General features: G+C 54.5%; 9 protein-coding genes across 9 annotated transcripts; 7 read left to right on the top strand and 2 right to left on the bottom strand.

The window, feature by feature from the left end:
• Positions 1-809: 809 nt before the first annotated feature.
• Positions 810-1,841, bottom strand: HMPREF1541_06485 (uncharacterized protein; the record flags this gene model as incomplete). Its single annotated transcript, XM_008720817.1, has 1 exon — positions 810-1,841. One exon carries the CDS (start codon positions 1,839-1,841, stop codon positions 810-812), a length of 1,032 nt encoding a protein of 343 aa, XP_008719039.1.
• Positions 1,842-2,351: 510 nt separating this feature from the next.
• Positions 2,352-2,861, top strand: HMPREF1541_06484 (uncharacterized protein; the record flags this gene model as incomplete). The annotated part of the gene is made up of 1 exon (XM_008720816.1): positions 2,352-2,861. One exon carries the CDS (start codon positions 2,352-2,354, stop codon positions 2,859-2,861), a length of 510 nt encoding a protein of 169 aa, XP_008719038.1.
• A 1,358-nt stretch (positions 2,862-4,219) lies between these two features.
• On the top strand, positions 4,220-5,404 carry HMPREF1541_06483 (uncharacterized protein; the record flags this gene model as incomplete). The annotated part of the gene is made up of 2 exons (XM_008720815.1): positions 4,220-4,367; positions 4,419-5,404. 2 exons carry the CDS (start codon positions 4,220-4,222, stop codon positions 5,402-5,404), a joined length of 1,134 nt encoding a protein of 377 aa, XP_008719037.1.
• Positions 5,405-6,565: 1,161 nt separating this feature from the next.
• Positions 6,566-8,679, top strand: HMPREF1541_06482 (uncharacterized protein; the record flags this gene model as incomplete). Its single annotated transcript, XM_008720814.1, has 9 exons — positions 6,566-6,744; positions 6,819-6,959; positions 7,024-7,127; positions 7,186-7,332; positions 7,388-7,498; positions 7,555-7,886; positions 7,973-8,075; positions 8,139-8,440; positions 8,497-8,679. The coding sequence occupies 9 exons, from the start codon at positions 6,566-6,568 to the stop codon at positions 8,677-8,679; spliced, it is 1,602 nt and encodes a 533-aa protein (XP_008719036.1).
• A 2,133-nt stretch (positions 8,680-10,812) lies between these two features.
• Positions 10,813-11,675, top strand: HMPREF1541_06481 (uncharacterized protein; the record flags this gene model as incomplete). The annotated part of the gene is made up of 2 exons (XM_008720813.1): positions 10,813-10,995; positions 11,043-11,675. 2 exons carry the CDS (start codon positions 10,813-10,815, stop codon positions 11,673-11,675), a joined length of 816 nt encoding a protein of 271 aa, XP_008719035.1.
• A 1,593-nt stretch (positions 11,676-13,268) lies between these two features.
• Positions 13,269-13,811, top strand: HMPREF1541_06480 (uncharacterized protein; the record flags this gene model as incomplete). The annotated part of the gene is made up of 1 exon (XM_008720812.1): positions 13,269-13,811. One exon carries the CDS (start codon positions 13,269-13,271, stop codon positions 13,809-13,811), a length of 543 nt encoding a protein of 180 aa, XP_008719034.1.
• Positions 13,812-15,462: 1,651 nt separating this feature from the next.
• Positions 15,463-16,542, top strand: HMPREF1541_06479 (uncharacterized protein; the record flags this gene model as incomplete). Its single annotated transcript, XM_008720811.1, has 2 exons — positions 15,463-15,796; positions 15,863-16,542. The coding sequence occupies 2 exons, from the start codon at positions 15,463-15,465 to the stop codon at positions 16,540-16,542; spliced, it is 1,014 nt and encodes a 337-aa protein (XP_008719033.1).
• Positions 16,543-16,648: 106 nt separating this feature from the next.
• HMPREF1541_06478 (diphthamide biosynthesis protein 2) lies at positions 16,649-18,292 on the bottom strand (the record flags this gene model as incomplete). Its single annotated transcript, XM_008720810.1, has 1 exon — positions 16,649-18,292. One exon carries the CDS (start codon positions 18,290-18,292, stop codon positions 16,649-16,651), a length of 1,644 nt encoding a protein of 547 aa, XP_008719032.1.
• A 1,273-nt stretch (positions 18,293-19,565) lies between these two features.
• On the top strand, positions 19,566-20,947 carry HMPREF1541_06477 (uncharacterized protein; the record flags this gene model as incomplete). Its single annotated transcript, XM_008720809.1, has 2 exons — positions 19,566-19,611; positions 19,662-20,947. The coding sequence occupies 2 exons, from the start codon at positions 19,566-19,568 to the stop codon at positions 20,945-20,947; spliced, it is 1,332 nt and encodes a 443-aa protein (XP_008719031.1).
• Between the last annotated feature and the right edge of the window lie 221 nt (positions 20,948-21,168).

The raw sequence follows: 21,168 nt of genomic DNA, 5'->3' as shown, positions 1-21,168 counted from the left end.
CTGGCAACTGAACGAAGGATGGCCAATTCACCGAGTCTAGAACAGGCGTTGCTGAGCGATTATAGGGCTCCTATACCAATGCCGATGCAATATGAGCTCTGTCAGCACTACCCATACTGCTGCAAACGATCTATCACACTTGAATTACTTGATGACTTTGCCTATGCGCGTCAGATTCGAGGCAATATCGCAAGCTAGGCAAACCTTATCATGACTACCACGGCCCACTCCCCCTTGCCTACGGTGATATCAGGCCTCTACAGCATGACCCTCTCAGACTCCATCTCGACGCGATGGCCTTGAGTTGCATCCGTGTTTGCAATATCTAAATTCTGGCTCTGGACAATGCGTCTATCATAGCAGTCAGACGACCATGTAATATCTAACTGATGGGCTTCTTTACGCGGCCCAAGCCCCTTCTCAAAGCAGATACGAGGTACAGACAGCAGCGGCCGAATCACCGCCATGATGATCTCCTTTGACTCCAATACAGCCTTCATCGGCGACCTGCGGAGCAGCGTCGTCTTGCTCAAGGGCGGCGCCTCGGGAATCGGCGCAGCGCTGACAGCTCTGTTGCATAAGTAGGGCGCACACGTTTTCTCCGGGGACGTGATGCCTCGTATGTGGCATGCGCTGGCTCGGCTTATTTGGCATCACTCAGTACGAGCGCTCGTGGCTGTGCCAGTGTGTATTGTCGGCGTCTGCAATCTGATAAGCCGCCAGGCTCGATATCCTTCGGCCAGGGAGTAACGATCGCGCAATAGGGCCCGGACTCTCCGAGGTCAGGTGAGAAAAGTAAACCACAGCAATCAGACAAGTTCTATGTCATCTAGTCCCTCATCTCCCCGCCACGAACGACCGTACATGATGCCGTACACAAATGCCCAGCCGACGAGTCTCCAGTATAGCCCGGCTTTGCGGACAATAAATGGCATCCGCATTCCGGCGATGAGAACAACAGAGTCGCCCGGCTCGCAGGCTTCTGGACCTAAGCCCATGGAACCAGATTCTGTCAACACGAGCCGGCGCCCGTTTAGCCTCGTACCGAGAATTTCGACCATGAAGTTTGCCTGTCTCTGGTCTTTTGCCGACAAGCTCTCAGCGTCTCGAAAGAAATAATACTTGAAGTTGCCGAGGTCGAACATGGCTGGCTCTTGATTATCGGAGGTGGGTTCGTCGAGGCTCATGGTCCAGAGCAGCTTGTCCACCGCATCGTTAGCGTCAGCCTCGAACTTCTCTACTACTCTGCCCAACCAGTCAAGCACGACGGATTTGACGGTGCCCTGGAAGTCGTTCTTCAAGGCATCGAACCTGGGAGACAGTACACCGCGTCTGTAGGGAACTGCCCGGCCGCATGACTGCACGGAGTCGAGAAAGACGCCTTTGACGGTCAAACGTAGACCTGAATCATCGAAACGATAGGATGATTTGCTGTCCGAGGAAACACTGTAATCTCCCATGATTGGCTGCTCGGACGAAGTGGGAAATTTTGGGGCACAAGATGGCAATGGAGGCTCAGCCTTCCCGTCAACCATTGCCAGAATCGTCAATTTGCCTTCTGTATCGATACAGTGGCGAGCAGTTTCTATGAAGATCTGCTCGACTGACTTGCGATAGTCTGGCATTGGGAGAGTCAGACCGTTCCCGGTGGCCAGGCTGTGGATGCCATAGACATAGTCGACTGCGTTAGTCGCCTCCTTCGAGTGCGCAATGTTTAACAGATGGAAGAGCCCCAACGGGCCGACGTTAACCTTCTTGACATTCTCAATCATGGCCAGGGAATTACACCGGCTTGCCGCTCGCGAGAAGGTCAGGCTGTCGATCTTACACTCCCACCCCATGGCGAAGCGGGCGAAAGCCAGCACCGAATCCAGACGAACACTTCGCTGGCCGCATTACAGCGCCACTCGATGTGCCGCTGGCAGAGCAACTTCCTGCAAGATCCACAGGCATTTATCTCCGGGGACGGACACCTTGTCGTAGTGCAGCTTACCAGTCCAACCAGGCCGTAAGCAGCTGACGAGCTGATGTACAGGGCCTAATTGTGATGCCAGCAGGCTGAACAAACGGCCGCTTCTGGTATACGGTTACGTTGACTGCCGTCAGATGGATGCGCCTCCTACCGAATCACGCAGCACTCTGAGCAGGGAAACGCAGCTGACAAAGGTAATCGTTATTGTTTGTTTTTGGGTATAAAGACGTGGGTAATCTTCGTGGTCGTGCGGTGCTGGCGCTTATGCATACAGAAGACAATCGACGCTCCAACCAGAGTCCGATCAAGTCATCTCTTATCATAGTTGCAGCAAGAACTCAACTGAAAACTACGCCGCCCGCCGCCGCCAACAGCCAACATGTCCAAACCGTTCAAGCTCACGCCTGTCAAGAATGGTCTCAAGGAACCAACGTCAAATGCCATCGAGGTCAAGATGTCTCAGAAGCCTACGCCGGCCACGGACAAGATCCTCTGGACGTTCGGCATGAGCGGGTGCGACGCGATCGCCACGTACAATGCCAAAACCAAGGTCCGCACGCTCACGCACCTGCCTGGCGGCAACCCGGACGAGACCTGGTTCGAAAAGATGGTGAAGTACATCGACCAAGACACCGTCATTATACTCGTCGCCGGAGGGTCGGCCACGGGAAAGCAGCACTTTGAAGTCGACCAGAAAAACTATTACGTAAACGTGATCACCAATGGTATTAAGGCCGCTGGCGGTACACCCACGGATATGTACAAGACATACTTCAGGAACGACGTGATGCAGCCCAGACACAACATGAATGGGTTTGTCTTCCGGCCTGATGGGAGGTATGGCCTGCTCAGGCAAGATGCCACGGGTGCCGACGACGAGGAACCGTAGAATGTCGGACGACTTGCATCCCGGCGGGGGGACATGATGACGCAGGTGAGAGCAATAGGTCCCGCCGCTGGCGGTGAAGGGAACTATGAAGCCGGCCTAGATATCAATAGGTTCTGGACTCGATAGACCGCAGACATTTTGAAATCGGGCATGAAAATCGGGCTCTGGAACTCCACCAAATCTTGTTCTGCTGTCCGGGATGATGCAGACGGAGCGGCTGGCCTTTCGGAAGATCCCGTGGATATGAATATCCACGGTCTGCTGATTGGCCGGCGTTGGTGCCTATATGTTCATCTCCCTGGGATACCATGACTTGGGGAAAATGGCCGCACTTGGTGCGCATGCAGAGCGGAACCCAAAGGACCATGGGCGGGTGTGGTACGCCTTCGCTGCAGCTTGATCTTGAGGGAGTACGCCCGCTTCTGCTGGGTGACGTGCTGTGATGGATCTGTTGCGTGACTCGCGCTGCACACCTAAGCCAGGCGCCCGATCCAAACGGAGCTCCAGGAGGCGGAAGGCATGTCCTGTTTCTAAGGTGCTGTAGGTAAAGGGGAGGAGCGGTGATGAGGCCTCGTCCTCTTGAACTGTGGATATGGGGGTACTGCACCGACGGCTTAGACCGATGGCTATGTCTCTGGATCTGTGCTATGACATTGACTGCAAGAAGAATATACCGTTTCACAGGATAGCCTCTCGAGTCGAGGAAGGCAAGATATCAGTTCAGATCGTCATCAAAGCTGCTTTCCAGGGGTTTTCAGTACTAAGCAACTGCGCGTGCGAAAGTCCCCAGCGAATGATCAACTTCTCAAATACGAGCGGATCGATATGTCCGCTCTGCTCAACGCCTACAGTCAAATACGCTAGGGTAGCTTGGAACCAAGGCAGCAAGGCAGACAGCTTTGAGGCACCGAGGCAGGTCAAGACTAGGGAGGAGTACAAGGACACTAGGCGCCATGTTCAAGGATCCCGAGATTACCGACAGCTGCTCCCAACCATGGCTCGGAACATGCATGCATAATGATGGGGGCACTCCGGATGACTACTGCGTTTGAGTCGGTGGACTGTGACACCCAGCAATGATGTGAGCCCGGTGTTGCGATGGTCTTTCGCCGCTTCACAAGGGATCAACAGCAGGCGACTTTGCCCCGAAGCGAGGGCGAGGACTAACCTCCCTCCCGCTACTTGGCGAAGCTTGCAGCAATAGCTATCGGCGGGATATCGGACCATCACTGAGCCGGCCGGCGAGCTTGGGCGTCGGAGTTTTCCATGTCTTGGGGCCAAGAGGAAAATCATCAGGCTTGTCTGAAAAGGAGATATCATTCATCGCGCACCGGAATGCGCGTAAGTTCACCACAAAAATGCCAACGCCTCTGCAAGTTGCTGGGTACAGCGCCAACGACATCCAGGGCAAGATCGACTTGCTGATTGACAACCTGGTAAATATCAAAGATAAGACTGGACAATTCCTGCTGGAGCTGCCAGATGGGCGTGTTATTGACACCAAGGGTAGCTATGCCTGGTTTCGTAGCAGAGTACTGGATTATTGATTCGTGGCAGGTTGGAACGACTGGGAATGGACACATGGGATCGGCCTGTACGGCCTGTACCAATACCACTCGCTTCAGCCCAAATCGCAGGCTATGTTAGTGATCAAGGAATGGTTCGATGGTCGCCTAGCGGAAGGTACGACCAAGAACATCAATACCATGGCCGTCTTCCTTACGCTTGCGTTCGTGTATGAGGAGACTGGCGAACGCAGCTACATCCCATGGCTGGATCGATGGGCGGAATGGGCCATGTATGAGCTACCGAAGACTCGGTATGGTGGCTTCCAACATGTCACTTACAATCTAGAAAACAAGGGCGAGCTATGGGACGATACGCTGATGATGACGGTGATGCCGCTCCTCAAAATTGGGAAGATGTTGAACAGACCCCACTATGTCGAGGAAGCCAAGCGTCAATTCATGTTGCATGTCAATTATCTCCAAGATCGGCAATCAGGGCTGTGGTTCCACGGATGGAAGTTTGACGAAAGTGTTGAGGGCGGTGTTGGTCACAACTTCGCCCGAGCGAGGTGGGCAAGAGGAAACGCGTGGATCACTATTGCGATACCTGAGTTCATCGAAATAGCGGAATTGCCGGAGGGAGATGCGTTGCGGCTGTACCTTGTCGACGTCTTTCGAGCTCAGTGTGAGGCTCTCCGAAAGTATCAACTGCCCAACGGCATGTGGAACACGGTACTGGACGTTCAGGACGAGAGAAACTATGAGGAAGCATCCGCAACGGCCGGATTCGCCTATGGAATGCTCAAAGGCGTCCGGAAGCGATACATTGGAGACGAGTACACCGAGGTCGCAATGAAGGCCATAAAAGCTGTGATTGACAGGATAAGTCCGTCAGGTGAGTTGCAGGATGTCAGCTTTGGCACAGCCGTGGGAGCCGACTTGAAGCATTATTATGATATCGAGAGGACGAGCATGCCGTACGGACAAGCTCTTGCTATGCTGGCGTTAACAGAACATCTAAGAGCCTTTATATAATGATAAATATAAAAGGTATACACCTCGATATACAGCGCGATGAGTTACAAGTCTGAAACGAGGGTGCACCGGTAAGTCTGACCGGCCAAGACCCGCCTTGGCGGCCAACTTGAAGTTGGGTACAATCTGTGTCGAGATTACCCCTAAGAATGCAGTCGAGAATTGGCTGTCCTTGGCGAATTAAGCCTAAAATTAAAGACAGCCTCGGCGATATTAGGCGTCATCTTGAACAAGGCAATCGTGGTCCTACCGTCAACCGTCCACATTCGAAGGACTCGGAAGCTGCAGATCCGCCTCAACACGCTGATAAAGCTTCAAACTCAAGACTGGTCTGGGTCTGGATGTCTGGATAAAAGAGAAGCGGCAAGCAATCAACGCTCGGCATTTCCGCCACTAGCCCAGATCACAGCTGGTCAGATGGCCATATCTGCCTAAATTTGAGTCGCGATGTGGCAGATCCTCGGCCGATCCATTGCAAATTACGGCACTTTGCTTGCACACTGGCAAGAGCCGTGTTTGAGTCGCATACTCCGTACTGCAGGGGCAAACCCAAGACTAATGAGAAGCTTTGTGGAATTACCCAAGCGATGCTTAGCCGGGTACCCCGATGCTTAGCCGGAACGCGAAGTTGGGTAACTTACTGTCGTACAGAACCCAGCCTCAGCCGTGGCATCGTTACCTTACAGCTTTACAGTAACCTCAGGTCTCTGATCTGCGTGCAGAGGCTCGCCTAATACGGGAAAGAGAGCTGGCGTGCTCACTCTCAATCCAGGCCTTGCAGCACACAATGTCCGTAAAGATGGGCTGCGTAGGATGCGAGACCACTGCGCGATGGCTCTGCATACAAAGATTTCCTACCTAGGCGTATGGACCGTTACCCCGGATCTTTTCGAGCTTGCGGAGTAGGCGAAGATCTAGATCTAGCCTTTTCCGTGGTCTATCGGCAGAACTTCGCCGCGGCAAATACGAGGCTGTCGGACGACCCATCATTTGCTACTTCTCAGGAGCGCTGTTCAGTCTTCATGTGCTCTTCGCCCATAAAGACGGCCCTCCTTGTCTTGTGGTCGTTCTTTCGCTGATTGTGCTTGACCTTTCTTGCTACATTGCTCTTCTCAACAAAACATTGCCAGTGTCACATAGCTCTGCGTGGCCACTGCTAACATGGTTTCTCTCAAGTCAGCAAATGTCACCGCCCAGGCTGAGGAAAACCGGCAGCAGGCCCTTGCGGAGGCACCAGAGTTCGAGAAGGTTTCCTGGACCAAGGACAAGAGTCTTCGCAAGCTCTACATCAACTGCGCCCTGGGTCTTCTGATCGGTTCTGCAACCACCGGTTATGATGGGTAAGTTGGTTGTGGAAGAGCAATGTTGGTATTGTTTAAAAGCTCTCGTCCTGACTGACTTTGCTCTGCTCCAGATCACTCCTCAACCTCCTACAGCAGTACGACTACTGGGAGTCCTACTTTGATGACGTTGGAACGGACGCAAACAAGTCCAATCTCCTCGGCCTCTTGACCAATATGTTTACTATCGGCTCCATCCTCTCCATGTTCACCGTGTAAGTGTCCGCCTGCGTGCGAAGCAACCAGTGCGTTTGCCATTTAGCTAATGTTCAAGCTCAGGCCGACTATCACTGATCGATTCGGTCGGAAGCCCTGCATCGTCGCCGGCTGCGTCTTCATGGTCATCGGCTGTATCATCAACACTGCCGCGCAGAACTACGCAAGTGAGTTGCACACAATTGCATTGGCACATAACTTCCATGCAGAGGCTAACGCCTTCAGTGTTCTGCGCAGGCCGTTTCATTCTCGGATTCGGCAACTCGCTCAGCCAGCTGACCTCACCGATGTTGTTGACCGAGGTTGTTCACCCTCAGCATCGCGCTCCCTTTACCACCATATATAACTGCTTGTGGAATTTGGGAAGCTTCTGTACGCTGAAACACTCCGTTCTTGCTTCATATTAGAGCCAGCTGACCGCAAATAGTCTGCAATGCCATCGGTTTTGGTCTCCAATATGTGAAGAGCGATTGGTCGTGGCGGATCTTGACCCTCTTCCAGATCGTGCCGGCCATCGTACAGCTTCTCTTCGTTTGGGGTAAGTCTGAGCAAAAGAATACTGAACCTTCTACGGGAGCTGATTACCTGTCTCAGGAGTTCCTGAATCACCCAGATGGCTGATCTCCAAGGACCGCCACGAAGACGCCCTCCAGATCTTGGCTAAGTGGCACGCCAATGGTAACGACCAAGACCTTACAGTACAATTTGAGCATCGCGAAATCAGCGAAACCCTCAGGCTCGAGAAGCACGTTCGTGAAACAAGCAGTTACATGGATTTCTTCAAGACTAAGGGAAATCGCTGGAGACTTGCCATCATCATCTCCATTGGTGTCATCTCACAGTACAGTGGCAACGCTGTTATTTCCAACTACGCAAATTTGATCTACGAATCTGCTGGAATCACATCACAGACGCAGAAGCTTGGTGTACGTACAATACGGCTCTTGTTGCCGCTTCCCTCCGCCCCCCTACTCGCCTAAATCGGCTGGCTGTTACTGACCAGTGTACCCAGCTCACCCTTGGCAACACCACCCTCAGCTTGATTGTCTCCATCTCCGCTGCGCTTTTTGTTGACAAAGTTGGACGACGCCCGCTCTTCCTGTTTGCTATTTCTGGTATGTATCAGCCGAACACACAGCCCAAAGCAACGTGAGACGACTGACAGGTATTCTTTCTAGGTATGGTTGTTTCCTTCACCATTTGGACTGCCTTGGCCGGCGAATACGAAGCCCACAATTCGGCGAAAGGCTATGGCATCGGCCAGATTGTCTTTGTCTGGGTCTTTGGTATCTTCTACTCGATTGGTTTCTCGGGTCTCCTTGTCGCCTATACCCTCGAAGTCCTGCCCTTCCACCTCCGCGCCAAGGGTGTGATGATCATGAATATCACAGTTCAAGCCATTCTCGCCCTTTCGGCCCAGACAAACCCACTCGCGATTCACAACTTGCCCCATGCTTGGAACTTCTGGCTCCTCTACACCGTAAGTCCCACCATGCAAGCTTGTGATGATTCCAGTACTGATGATTGTGTTTCTAGCTTTGGGACCTTGTCGAGGCTGTCTGGGTGTACTTCATGTTCCCAGAAACCAAGGGCTTCACCCTCGAAGAGGTCGCCAAGGTTTTCGATGGCGAGGATGCAGTGGCTCATATCAGCATGGAACAGACTGCGAAGGAGATCGAGATTGTTCACAACGAGACAGCTACTGAGAAGCATGTGTGAGCTCTCACTAAGAACTGGCGCACGGAGCTACGAGGTGACAGTGACGTCCTGAACGTAGCAAGCATGCTATAGCTCGGTGTTGTGAAATGGCTAAATTGTACTGCGAAGAGAGGAACGATGAGTATGTACAATGTGAGATGGCAAACAAGGCCATGGAGGAGGACAGAGGCTAATTGCTCTATGTGCACCCCTCTCCTGATTGGTGTGTCTCACATAATTTGTTCTGTACACTGCGCTGTGATTGGTCAGTTCTCTGCGGCTACTCTATAACCTACTCTTCCATTGGTCGGATTTTTTCATGGGGTAGACGGGCGAGGGTGAGTGGGAGCTGAGCAGAAGGTGCGTCAAGGGTAAGTCAAGGGTGACATGATGTTAAGTGGTATTAGCTGGTTTGTGTGAAGTACTATAGTAAAGGTGGACACTCATCCACCCCACACTCCTTTCAGCATCATCACCCTTGACTCGCCCTTGCCTCACCTGCTCCTCACCTCCTACTCAACCTTTTCTATCTTCGACACTATCGGCTATTTTTCCTTCCCTAGCCTCGTGATATATGCCACTTACACAGCATGCCAAGCTAATGTCCCAAAGATAGGTAACAGCAGGCGAATTTCTGAACTCCTAGGCTCGTGATAGAAGCAGCCACTGTGCTGATCTAGACGCAAGTATGGATCTACTGATCACCTAAGTCTGTTCATACCACACACCATATCACATTGAAAGACGCTCGATGAGAAAACGATTTTCAGGCTGAAATCGAAAATCGAACTTTGCTAACACATCGTAGACGCATTCTCGACGCTCGTTCTGCTTCGGAGCACAAGACGTTGTTCCTGCGACTGAACGTAACGCACGTCCACCATCGGAGTGCTCCCTGCGAACTGAGATGCTAGGTTTGAGGAGGTTGCATCTACGCGCGGAAGTTTCTTTGCCCTGCTTGTGCCATCAAACTGCATCTGGTGTCAGGCTGAATACGGACGTGGCGCGCGCCAAGAATCGGTACCACATCAAGCGCCTACCGGTCAGGCTCATTTTCAAGCGACAGACTGCGCATCAGAGCCTCCAAGCTACGGCAGGGCGCTGACACGAAAGTATCATTCACGGTTTTGGCCCGAATCTGCGGCTATCCTAGGCCGCCTTTAGGCAATGCGCTGGGGACTTTGTCCCGGCGTGCTGTTGGAGTCGACAGGATGCTCCGCAGGATGCATGCAATATTGGATGTCAATGGCAGTCCCAAGCCGCGTGGCTGGTCGATGAGCGGGCATGTTCATAGACCGACCGCATCTGGAACGATCAGCATTGTTAGGCGGAATCCGGATCTCTCGAGGCTGATTTGGTCAAAGACACTGCCTGGTTGCGACCAGTCGTGAAGAGCAGGTCCTACAAGAAGTCGGCGCCGCAACAGAATCCAAAAGCCACAGCCCTGAGTTCTACATAGATTACGACAACAGCGTTACAATGAACGCAACAATTTCGCTATCGCCACTGCTTGCCACTATTACTGCTCGTGCTGAGCTTCCTCAGCCGCGGAAATAGTCTCCAGGGACCCCATGTTCATTGCACATTTCATTCGAAACTTGTGCGACGGGGAAGGAAGCGTATGAGAAAGCGGCTCCAGCCCGTCCCAATGCGGGGGTATGGCTTGGCATATTTGTTCTCCCCCTTTCTCAACTTCAGCCTTGAACTGCTTGCTTCATCTTCTTTCCCTGATAATCCCACTAGCAGTTCGACACCAAGCTTACAAGTGCGGCTCCTGCGTCTATGCAGCGATCTACGTCGATCCACGCTTGCGATGGCGCCAATGCTATTTGCATCGATACAGCTGATAACGTCGCCCTCGTGGTCGACCCGTTGACTGGCAGGGTCCACGATCTCAGAGCAGATCAGATCCCAAAACTTAGCGATGGGTTTGATCGCCTCCCGTGATGTCTGCTCATTGCCCAGAAGTAGTGACACTGCAAGCATGCTTGCCCGTGATGCCAAGACTTCGTGCCATGCTGCCTGCCCCCTGCCTCGCCGCGAGGCACTTGTTATCCTCGCTTTGCGCACCGTGTAAACGTCCTTCGCATTTGCTTACTTTGTCTGTGAGTTTTTTCGGCTCCGCGATCAATCTGTTCAGCTTCTGCAAGCACAATGTCCGAAATCGTGTCGGCCAACGACCGCTACCACCTACCCAATCCTTTTGTTGCCTGCAGCTGCTCCAGATGCGAGGAATCGCTCAAGTCGCAGACCGAGGAGAACCGCCGAGCTCCGTTCCACTTCAAGGCTAAGCGTGAGGATGTTCGCGTCGACTTCTCATTCGTCATCAACGATTGGGTAAGAAGGTCATCAGTATACTACAGCGACCCGGCTAATACTAGCAGATTCTTTACCAGGCACCCAAGGAAGACGCTCTGGGCAACATGCTCGTTCCAAAGTACAAGAGCCGCCTCCACGAGCCATCAATTCTCGAATTGCCGGATGAGCTGCTGCTTAAGATTGCCGAGTCTCTCAATGACAGTGCATACAAGTACTGCCTAGCATTGAGCTGCAAGAGACTTCTGGCAATCGTCAGTGACCTCGACGCAAATACCAAACCTGCCCTTGCGCTTCAGGCCAACAACAAGACGGGACCATGGAAGCAACAGCTGCTCCTAGCCCTAGCCCGTGGCTGGATTCCTAAGGACAAGGTGAAGCTCTGCTTCGGCTGCTGGCGATTCATGCCCTACGGTCGTTTTTCCAAATCAGTATATCTCAAGATGGAAAAGAATCGCACCTGCCATCTGCAAGTGCGAAACTGGCTGGATAATTGGGACGTCAAATTGTGGTTTCGAGAACTCCGAGCCAACAAGGACTGGTCTTCCTTCATCTCCGATGGCCGACTGCGGTGCCCTATGTGCGTTCTCGAGGGCCAATCTCTGCACGTCCGCAACAAGGGAGAGCGCAAGAAGGTTAAGGGAGGTCCGCCTATTGCAGCCCTCGCCCATAAGCAGGAGATCAAGAAAGAGCCGTTTTGAGCTAGGATGTAAGGTGTTTGGAGCGCGAGGGCCCTGCGACGATCTTGCGGGTGACCTTCAGGATCACGACTGCCCTACTCCCTAGCAGATGTGTCAGGTACATCATGTCGACATCAAATCACTAGTTGTGAGGGAACGGATGGTGGATTACGACCGACAATGCGTTACAATGGACGTTAGACTCACCGGTGAAGGTTCGTGAAATACGACCCATCGGTCCAACAAGGTGCTGATTTGTACGGCGGCCTGCCTCCATTCAATCATCGAGCATACTCCGCTAGTGAATGAACCACATCAGTTGAGTCACCGACCTGCCTTGTCTTCTGTTTGCTATGGAGTCAACCCCCAGCCTCCCCCAGCCCACTCTTGTCACCCTCTTTATCACTCCTCTACGCTCCGCGCTACCTACTCTCTCGACGCGAATCATGACAATCATTCAAACCTCCAGCATTTGTTCGATTCAGCAAAGCCAGCTTTTCGTCATCGTCGTTGCAACAATTCTATTGCTTGCATACTCTTCGCACAAGTCTTCTAGCGCGCACCATCTCGAATACTTCGATAGACACGCGATCCGCATATACGACGGTCCATTCTGTCTCCATTGTTCTATCTGAATTTCCTGCGTTCAACCCTGCGCTCAACATGGCCAACGCAAACCTCCAAGTCCACGCTTATGTGACCGGCTACCCGGTTCCAAGTCTCGTATATCCTGCCCTCCTGTATCTCACACCAATTTCCATGTTAAAGCCTTGACAGGGACCCAGGAAAGCCCGCCGCGAAAAGCCGTACCGCAAGTTCCATATCCCCTGCCTCGTAAGCCCGGCCTTCTCGTCCTTCCCGTCATCATCCTCAATACCTACTCACCCAACACCACAGGAAGTCTGCCCCACCCCAGCCACTCAGCCCCAAGTCCCATCCGGGCCCATGCCTACCAAGCCCATCGTCATCGCCTACTGGATCAACAACCCTCTCGGCTCCGGCAAAGCAGCCAAGAAAGCTCGTCGCCGTGCCCGCAAGCGGGCACCGCGTGCGTAGGCCAAGGCTCAAGCGGAAGAAGAAGCCCGGATTGCGCGTGAAGCCGGTCAGGCAAACAACGCCAACGCACTGGAGGAGAAGAAACGCCAGGCCAAGGAGTTGTACGAGCGAATTAAGCGCGAGAACGCCGCTGCTGGAAAGGCGCAACAGCTTGTGAAGACGCGTAGCGTGACTGCGAAGCTCGAGTCGCAGAAGGAGGCTGAGAAGGAGAAGGAGAGTGAGAAGCGAGGAGTCAAGCGCAAGGCTGACGGTGATGGCAAGCAAGAGTCCAACAAGAAAGCTCGCAATGACAAGTATGTTCCGTCGCCAGATGAAGAGGGGGATACTGAGGCGGCGGCCGAGGCTAAGGCTGGCAAAGGCAAGGCTGTCAAGTCTTAGGAGGCGAATGCCCTAAGCGACAATTCGAAGAAACGCAAGCGTGGAGATGAAAAGCCCGCGAGCGGCACCAAGAAGATCAAGCTCGTCCCGTATAACAGTTCAGACGACGATTCCGATGTCGACTCCATTGCCCCAAGTCACGCGTCCACCAACGACGATGAAGCCGGATCCGAAGCTTCCATGCCCGACGACCGCATCAGCACACTCCCCGTCCTCCGCACTGGCCCCGCGGAGCTTCTGGCTCTCCCCAACGAAACCCTCGAGCGCATCGTCTCGCACTGCGACCCCATCACCCGTACGCTCCTCGGGCTCGCCAACAAGCGCCTCGGCAACCTCGCCACCAAAAACGCCGCCGGCTTCCCCTGCATCCGCGAGCGCTACGGCGGCGACCTCGAGCGCCACCGCTTCATGCTCCTCCTCGATGCCTGGATGAACCGCGCGTACACCGGGGCCGCCGGCGCCAGCACCTTTACCCGCGCCGAGCGCAACAGGCTCAAAGAGCGCCGCCTCTGCTACATCTGCCGCAAATACCAGCCCATCGCCGGCAAGAAGTGCGAGTACTGGAACAACTGCCCCAAGAAGGCCAGCATGCCCATCGACCTGGCCAGCGAGGCGGCGCGCCAAGCCGAGATCGACCGCCGCCCCAGGCCGTCTTCAGCTTCTCGACCACCGCCATCAACCACCACCAGCAGCCGCCGCCGCTCCGCAAAGTCAAGAAACTGAAGCCGCAGCCGCAGGTGTTTGTGTGGCGGGACTAGGACTGATCATAGCTGTCGGTAGGGCTGTGTAAGAGCCGCGAACGGATTCCGGACGTCAAGAGCATCTGTCCCAAGTGTACGTTGACGGTGCATACGGTGCATTTGGGGTGGCCGCCTGAGACGCCGGTGGTGAGGTGGTTGGAGGAGGGGAATCCGGCGGGGGGAAGGGGGAGGATGGCGGTGGCGCATGAGCCGTGGGGTGGTGTGGATGTGGAGGTTGAGGATGAGGGTGGTGATGTGGAGGGTGAAGGAGGGAACTGAAGTGTTGTCGAAGGAATGGAATTCCGGAGTGAGTCAAATATGCCGGCATGGTGAGATGTGGACCAAGTATCGCGGGTGTCTGGGTTGGTCGAAACGACTTTGAGTGTTCGTGAGGAATTGAGATCACCGAAGCCGCAGTTGGTATGAGATAGAAGCTGAGCACTTAACGAGGACGGGTCTCCTTCTCAGTTCACAGAGCTCAGTTGCAAAGTCATGACACTGTCTTTGCATAGGCCTCAGATCGCCATGGAATTGGTCTCAGCTGTGACCCCATTGGGGTTTTGAACCTACCTCTCCCTCTGCGTTCCTGAGGCATGGTGGAACTATGTTGCAACGAGGCTACAAGCATTCGAGTCAGACGGTGCGCCCATCAGTGGTATGTCTCAGCGACTGCCAATGTTCGCGACATGCTGGATGATAGAGGAGGTTCCCAGGGTGGCATCTCAGAATTAGACGTGGGAGAAGTATCACTGAACATTTGGGCTACCTAAGTCTTGACGTCAGGTCAGATGAATAGACCATGGGACGCACAGTACTAGTCATTATTTGGGACAAATAGTCAGGTAAACGGAACAAAAATGCCCGTTGATAAGGGGCTAGATCCGCTTCATGCAACACGCTGACACGTCTAACTCCGTTGCTCACAGCACAGACGCTGTCTAACCCCGGACCCCACCCAGGGAGCTTCTTTGCATGCCTGGGTACAAGTGTTACCTAACCCTGCGCTACTCGAAGGCTGCTGCCAAAGGTCTGGCCCTTACCTACGCGATCCCTTCGCCGATTGGCTCCCCGGGCTCAAGCGAGGCATCAGAAGAGTTTCTAACGGAATACGGCAGTTGCGAAGGGAACCCACCCAATTGGCCCAAAGCGGAAATATAGCATAGTCGACGTCAATTTCGTGTCCGGAGACGGCAAGAAGACTATCCTTCAGGCCATCTACACGACGGAGTCAGCTAGCAATGGCCACCGCCAGAAATGAATCGGCCCCAAGCCAAAACGGTCTTGTGAGCGCCCTTCCGATGTCAGCGGTAAGGTATCGCACAGACCCACGCACCGTCGCCTGCCAGCATGAGAAATGGCGGCATCGTCCATCTCGCGCGCCAGCTGGCGGGAGCGGATGAATGACCACCCCGTTTGATAGTTGGCGTTAGTTGTTTCGAGCGATGACGCGGACGATTCGTGGGTTAGGGCATCTGGGCTGGGTCAGTGATATACTGGCTTCGCGCAGAGCAGAGTCATAATGTCTACCGTCAGGCTCTCGCGAAGCTGTAACCTACAGAACCCCTCCTGTGTGCACCTCCGAACCCCGAACGATATAGTTGCCAGACTGCAACAACAGCAGCCGATACAGAGCCATGCCGGGCTACACTGTCCACACCTGGGATGCCTCCAAGTCCATCCCCGACCTCTCTGGCAAGGTCATCATCGTGACAGGCGGCAACGCCGGTTGCGGAAAAGCCACCGTGCTCGAGCTGTCTCGACACTCCCCCAGCAAGCTGTACATGGCGGCGCGATCTAGAGCCAAGTACGACGCCGCCATGAAGGACATCCTCGCCGCCAACCCCACCGCCAACGTCGACTTCCTCGAACTAGACCTCGGAAGCATCGACAGCGTCAAGACAGCCGCGCAGACCTTCCTCGCCAAGGAATCTCGCCTCGACATCCTCATCAACAACGCCGGCATCCTCGGTGCGTGTCTCCATCCCTTCTCCGTTTTCCCCTCTTCCACCCTCTCTCTAACATAAGGACACACAGGCCACCCCGCCGCCCTCACCCCCACCAACCACGAAATCCACTTCGGGACCAACTACCTCGGCCACGCCGCCCTGACCACCCTCCTCCTCCCCCTCCTCCGCCGCACCGCCTCCTCCTCTTCCTCCCCACCGTCCTCCTCCCCCTCCGTGCGCGTCATCCACATCACCTCCGCCGCAGCCTTCACGCGCCCCCCCCTCACGCCCCGCACCATAACCTGGGACTCGGAACGCAGCACGCGCCCGGACCTCAACGAATTCCAGCGCTACGCCATCAGCAAACTCGCGCAGATCCTGTACGCCAAAGAGTGCGCGCTCCGGTACCCCGAAGTTTTGAGCGTGGCCGTGCATCCCGGCAGGGTGGGCACGACGCTGCTGGACGGGTTCCTGGGCGGAGGCGGGAAGTGGAGTTTGATGGGCGTGGTGCAGCGCGTGTATGATCGCGTGGCGGCCGTGTATACGGCGGAGGAGGGGGCGATGTCCGGGTTGTGGGCGGCGACGGCGCCGTCGGCGGCGGCGGGGGTGGATCAAGAAGGGGTGGTTAATGGGGGATTGTTCGTGCCCGTGGGCGTCAAGGTGGAGGGGGATGCGAAGTGTCAGAGTAAGGAGCTGGCGGCGGAGTTGTGGGAGTGGACGGAGAGGGAGCTTAAGGGGCTTGGTGTTGAGGCGTCAGTGCTGAAATGATAATTGGTTGGTTTGGAAAGTATATAGAATAGAATTAGCGGTCATGATTCGAACGGTCTTGTAGGCTCTTTCTTATGTGCATGGCCCGGCGAGCGAAAGAGTCCTATCACGTCGTGCCAGACTCGCCAACAGTGTAACCCCGGGCTACACCCGTGCGGCCCTCTTCGAGCAGTCCCCCTTGGTCCTCATCCTCGTCCTCATCATAGCGGACTTCTAGACCACGCCAGGTACGATTCTGTGACAGGAACTCGGCAGCTGGTGAGGCAACGCCGTTCACAGACACAATATCCCCACCAGTCCGCTTAGCCAGCGCTGTCGACGATGATGGTCCATTGCTAGTCACCGCTTGTTGCCTCTTCCTGGAAACACCCATCGGCCTCGTCTTGGTGATGTACCGGCCGGTTCTCAGGTCGAACTCCGGCGGCTCGGACTCGTCGTCGGAACCGAACAACTCGCCCTCTTCATCCGTCAGCCCTTCGTCTGCCGCCGTAGTTGCCGCATCTGTCGCATTCAGGACGGTATCAAAGTCGCTCCGCCATCTGCCTGTCCAGATTCTGCTGCTGTCTGGACTCAGAGCAAGTTGCAGCTCAAATGGGGTGATAATGGGCTTGTAAAAGTCCTTGCTGTCGATCAAAGAGCTTTCCCAGCAGCCGATGACAACCCAACCTCCAATCTCAGAGAAGTTGGCCACCTTGGCGGCATTGATTTTGCCCACCACGAAAAGGTACGATTTCTTGCCGGCATCCGAGATTTGCTTCTTCACGAGGTCGACGATATGAAGGTAGTTCTTGACACTCAACGTGTTGATGAGGATGCCCCAGACAGCCACAGTAGACAACGATGTGACCAAGGCATATCGCCTGCGAAGGAGTACTGATGTCGACTTCTCCACAGCGGTTGGTACCGATTGAATAGTGGTGTTGTCGGTCGGAAAGACTTTGATACTGGCCATGCTGGACGTCAAAGTAAGCAAGAGGGACGTTGGGGGTTCCGAGATATGAAACATGTGCCAGTCACTGAGCGATGTAGGATCCTCGGCCACGGAAGGTGGAACTGTGCGGTTTGGAATGGCTGAAGACGGGTCGTGGAGTATAGAAGCCGGGAAGACGGAGGTGTAGCCAAGGTCTATCAACTGCTGGCTCAAGGCTGAGACATGAGACGCGTAAGGAACGTCTGCTGTGACGACGACCTTGGACGACGGGTCTGGAAATGCTGACTTGAATGCTTCGATGGCCCGGTGGCGATCGATGGGTCTGTCAGTAAAGACGTGGACGACAGGCAGTCTTGCCGTGGGCGACAGGCAGGAGCGACCGTAGTGAATAACGGCATCGGCATTGACGTGCTCGGCAGCAATCTCGTCGACACAGCAGGAGCCATAAGAGGTGTCTCCGAGGATGGTCAATTTCACATCCTCGTCAAGAGCAAGCTTCGAAATGTCCCCATTTACTGATCCTTCCGCTTCGGGCACAGGTTCCGGGCTCGCAGGAGGCGGGTGGGACTTCGAGTCCAGGCCTCTTGCAAGTAACCGATAGACACGGGTTGAGTGAGGCAGCATGTCATCGGGAAACTGCAAGGCTAATCGCTGCCATCTGTGCTGCTTGATCTCCTTGAGCGTTCTGGCGATTTCGTACCTGGTCTCCAGCTGCTCATCTGACAAATGCTCAGACTCGAGATGTGCATCAGAAGCATCGTTCAGGATATGTGTATCTGGCGTCGACAGTACAGGAGGAGCACTGAGTCCTTCCGCCATATTTGTGGTTTGATCGGGGCTGTCTTTGAGGACGTCTACCACCACATGCGAAAATTGGGCATTGCCTCACTCGTACAACGCGTACAACCAAAATGCTTGGCGAACGGTGGGCCGGCCTTAGTCAGCCACAATCCACGTCGCGTGGTTTGACGCTGTTGTACTCTCCCTTCTTTCGAATTGTCCGCTTAGCAAGAAATCATGATGCAGTGTGGGTGCTGGAGTGAAGGGGCTTGGTTTACGGCGCAGGCATTGTGAAGCTTTAGCTCGAATCATAAACGCGATATAATCTGGACCACCTACAACGCACCCTGCGGTCAAGTTCTATGCATCGGAGTTGAAGACTAGCATTTAACATCAGACATGAGCAGTTGCAGGAACTGGTCTCAGTCGATAAACTCAGAGCATAGCGGGCAGACTGCTACTTCACTCCCTTTAGTGTCGATCTTCCACCTGCGCCTATCAGTCCGGCTGACATTAATCTCAGGACTCGTAGTCTCAGCGGACAATCTGATACTTGACGGACTCGGTATCGGCTATGACCTGAAGCTGCACAAATGATTCAAAGGTCTGGCATCGTCGGTGCTCAAGAAGACTCATTCTCTTGGGAAAGCTCCACGACTCATTACGGCAGACGGGTGAGTATCCATCGAATCAAGCATCCTCGTAAAGGTGGAATTGAATTTCCCTTGCCATTCCTTTACTTTGGTTCCAGTGGCCGTAAGCTACCTTGTTATGCTCGGATATTGGTACTTGCTGCCAATATCTAACAGACACATGACAATGGCAACAATTCCAGAGGCGACGAAAAGAACAATGCCACTCGTGACAATGGACGCTGCAAGGCGAGGCTGGTGTGGAAGCGTAGCCTAGAGAAGGGGAATCTTGATGGACATGACTCTCACGTGCTATGTACTTTCCAAGTACCTCGTCACCATCGTACACAGGATTGCTGCTTTCGGCCTTTTCTCAATCGCGACCTCGAAACAGCCCGCCCGTCCTCTGCTGGGCGGACAGTCCTTAGGGGCCGCCCGCTGATATATCAAGTGCCGAAGGGGCAGCCACGCCGAGCCAACGCCTCCCACAGGCCCACATCACGCTCCCCACGCTGTTTCTCCAGCGCCCTGCGGGGTTGACTTGACGTTTGCAATCGACCAGCTTTGGGGAATATATTCCATCGAAGATTCTCCGTGCCATGAAGCGTGGCAATTGACTGTCGACAAAGACACATTCAGAAACTCGCTAGCCTACAGCTACCCAAACGCGACCTTACGCCATGGACTCGAATCTGAAAAAGCTGAAGATATGCATAATAGGCGCTGGTAGGCAACTCGATTCAGAAGGCGACACCACAGCGCTGACCACTTTGCAGGCATGGGTGGTCTCACCACGGCGCTGGCCCTCGCCAAGCGTGGCTTTGAAGACATCCATGTGTTTGAATTTGCCAAAGACCTCGGATTTGTTGGCGCCGGTATCCAACTTGCCCCCAACATGGCGCGCATATTAGACCGGCTGGGTGTCTGGGCAGATATTGAACGCGAGGCGGTCATTCTGAAGGACACGTCAATACGACAAGGTAGCACCGACGAAGAACTGGCCAACGTCGACCTGGGCTATGTTCACTCCACTTATGGCTATGCACACATGGTCGGCCATCGTTCTTCTCTGGCTGGTTCCATCTATGCCGGCTGCCAGCGGGAATCGGCCATCAAATTCCACTTCTCCACCTCGGCGAGCGGCGTCGAGACGTTTGCACCCAAGGTGTCTTTCGTAGCGACTCCCAAGGATGGTGAACCCTATCGCGTTGAATGCGATGTCCTCCTCGGTGCAGACGGTGTCAAATCCAAAACACGAGTCGAATTGCTCAAGACAATCAACGCCACAGCAGAGGTCGAAGACTCGGGGCAAGCCGCATACCGAATCATGTTGACGCGAGAAGAAATGCAGCACGATCCAGAGCTTCTGAAACTCATCGACAGTGACCGAGCAACCCGATGGATCGGCGAGAAGCGACACATCATCGCGTACCCGGTCGCCAGCAAAACAATATACAATATCAGCACCGCGCAGCCAGACACAAACTTCGCAGCAGCACCCTCTGCCACATACACCACCAAAGGGTCCAAGCCAGAGATGCTGAGTGTCTACGCCGACTTCTGCCCCATGATCCAACGCATGCTGAACCTCGTCCCCGAAGGCGAGGTCTGCGAGTGGAAGCTGCGGGTGCACCAACCCTTACCCACCTGGGTGCACGGCTCCGTTGCCCTGGTCGGCGACTCTTGCCACCCGACACTCCCCCATCTCGCACAAGGCGCCGCACAGGCCATCGAGGACGCGGCCGTGCTCGGCGTCGTCCTCGCGCGCCTACCGGATACAACAGCCGAGTCCATCAACAAGGCGCTGCGGGTATATGAAACGGTGAGGAAGGAGCGGGCCGAGATGCTGGTGGCCCTCGCGGCGTCGTCCGGCAAGGCGATGCATCTGGGTGAAGGTGCGGCCAAGGAGGAGCGGGACAAGCAGTTTGCCAAGTTTAGGGAGGGAGGCAAGGGCGACGTGCCGGATAAGTGGGCGGACGCCAATGTGCAGAAGCAGATGTATGGCCACGACTGTATGGAGGTGGCGGAGGAGACTTTTGCTGAGGAGTTTGGGAAGCTGTAGTCGGTGATGAGGGTACCTACAGTACGTCTTGGAAAAGAGATTTCGATTCAGCCAACATAGAGACATCTACAAGCATCATTGATTGACTGAATATACATGCTGCGTTTCCCCGTGGATTGCCTGAGGGCCAGGCAGTAAACGCTCGGAGAAACCATCTTCCGCTGCCTCCTCAGCATTCAACGAACTCCATGTGACGCTCGCGTCTACGGCTACCTAGCCAC

Source organism: Cyphellophora europaea (genome assembly GCF_000365145.1).
Source record: "Cyphellophora europaea CBS 101466 unplaced genomic scaffold supercont1.6, whole genome shotgun sequence".
Taxonomy (NCBI): domain Eukaryota; kingdom Fungi; phylum Ascomycota; class Eurotiomycetes; order Chaetothyriales; family Cyphellophoraceae; genus Cyphellophora; species Cyphellophora europaea.
This window is presented reverse-complemented; position numbering and strand designations above follow the sequence as displayed.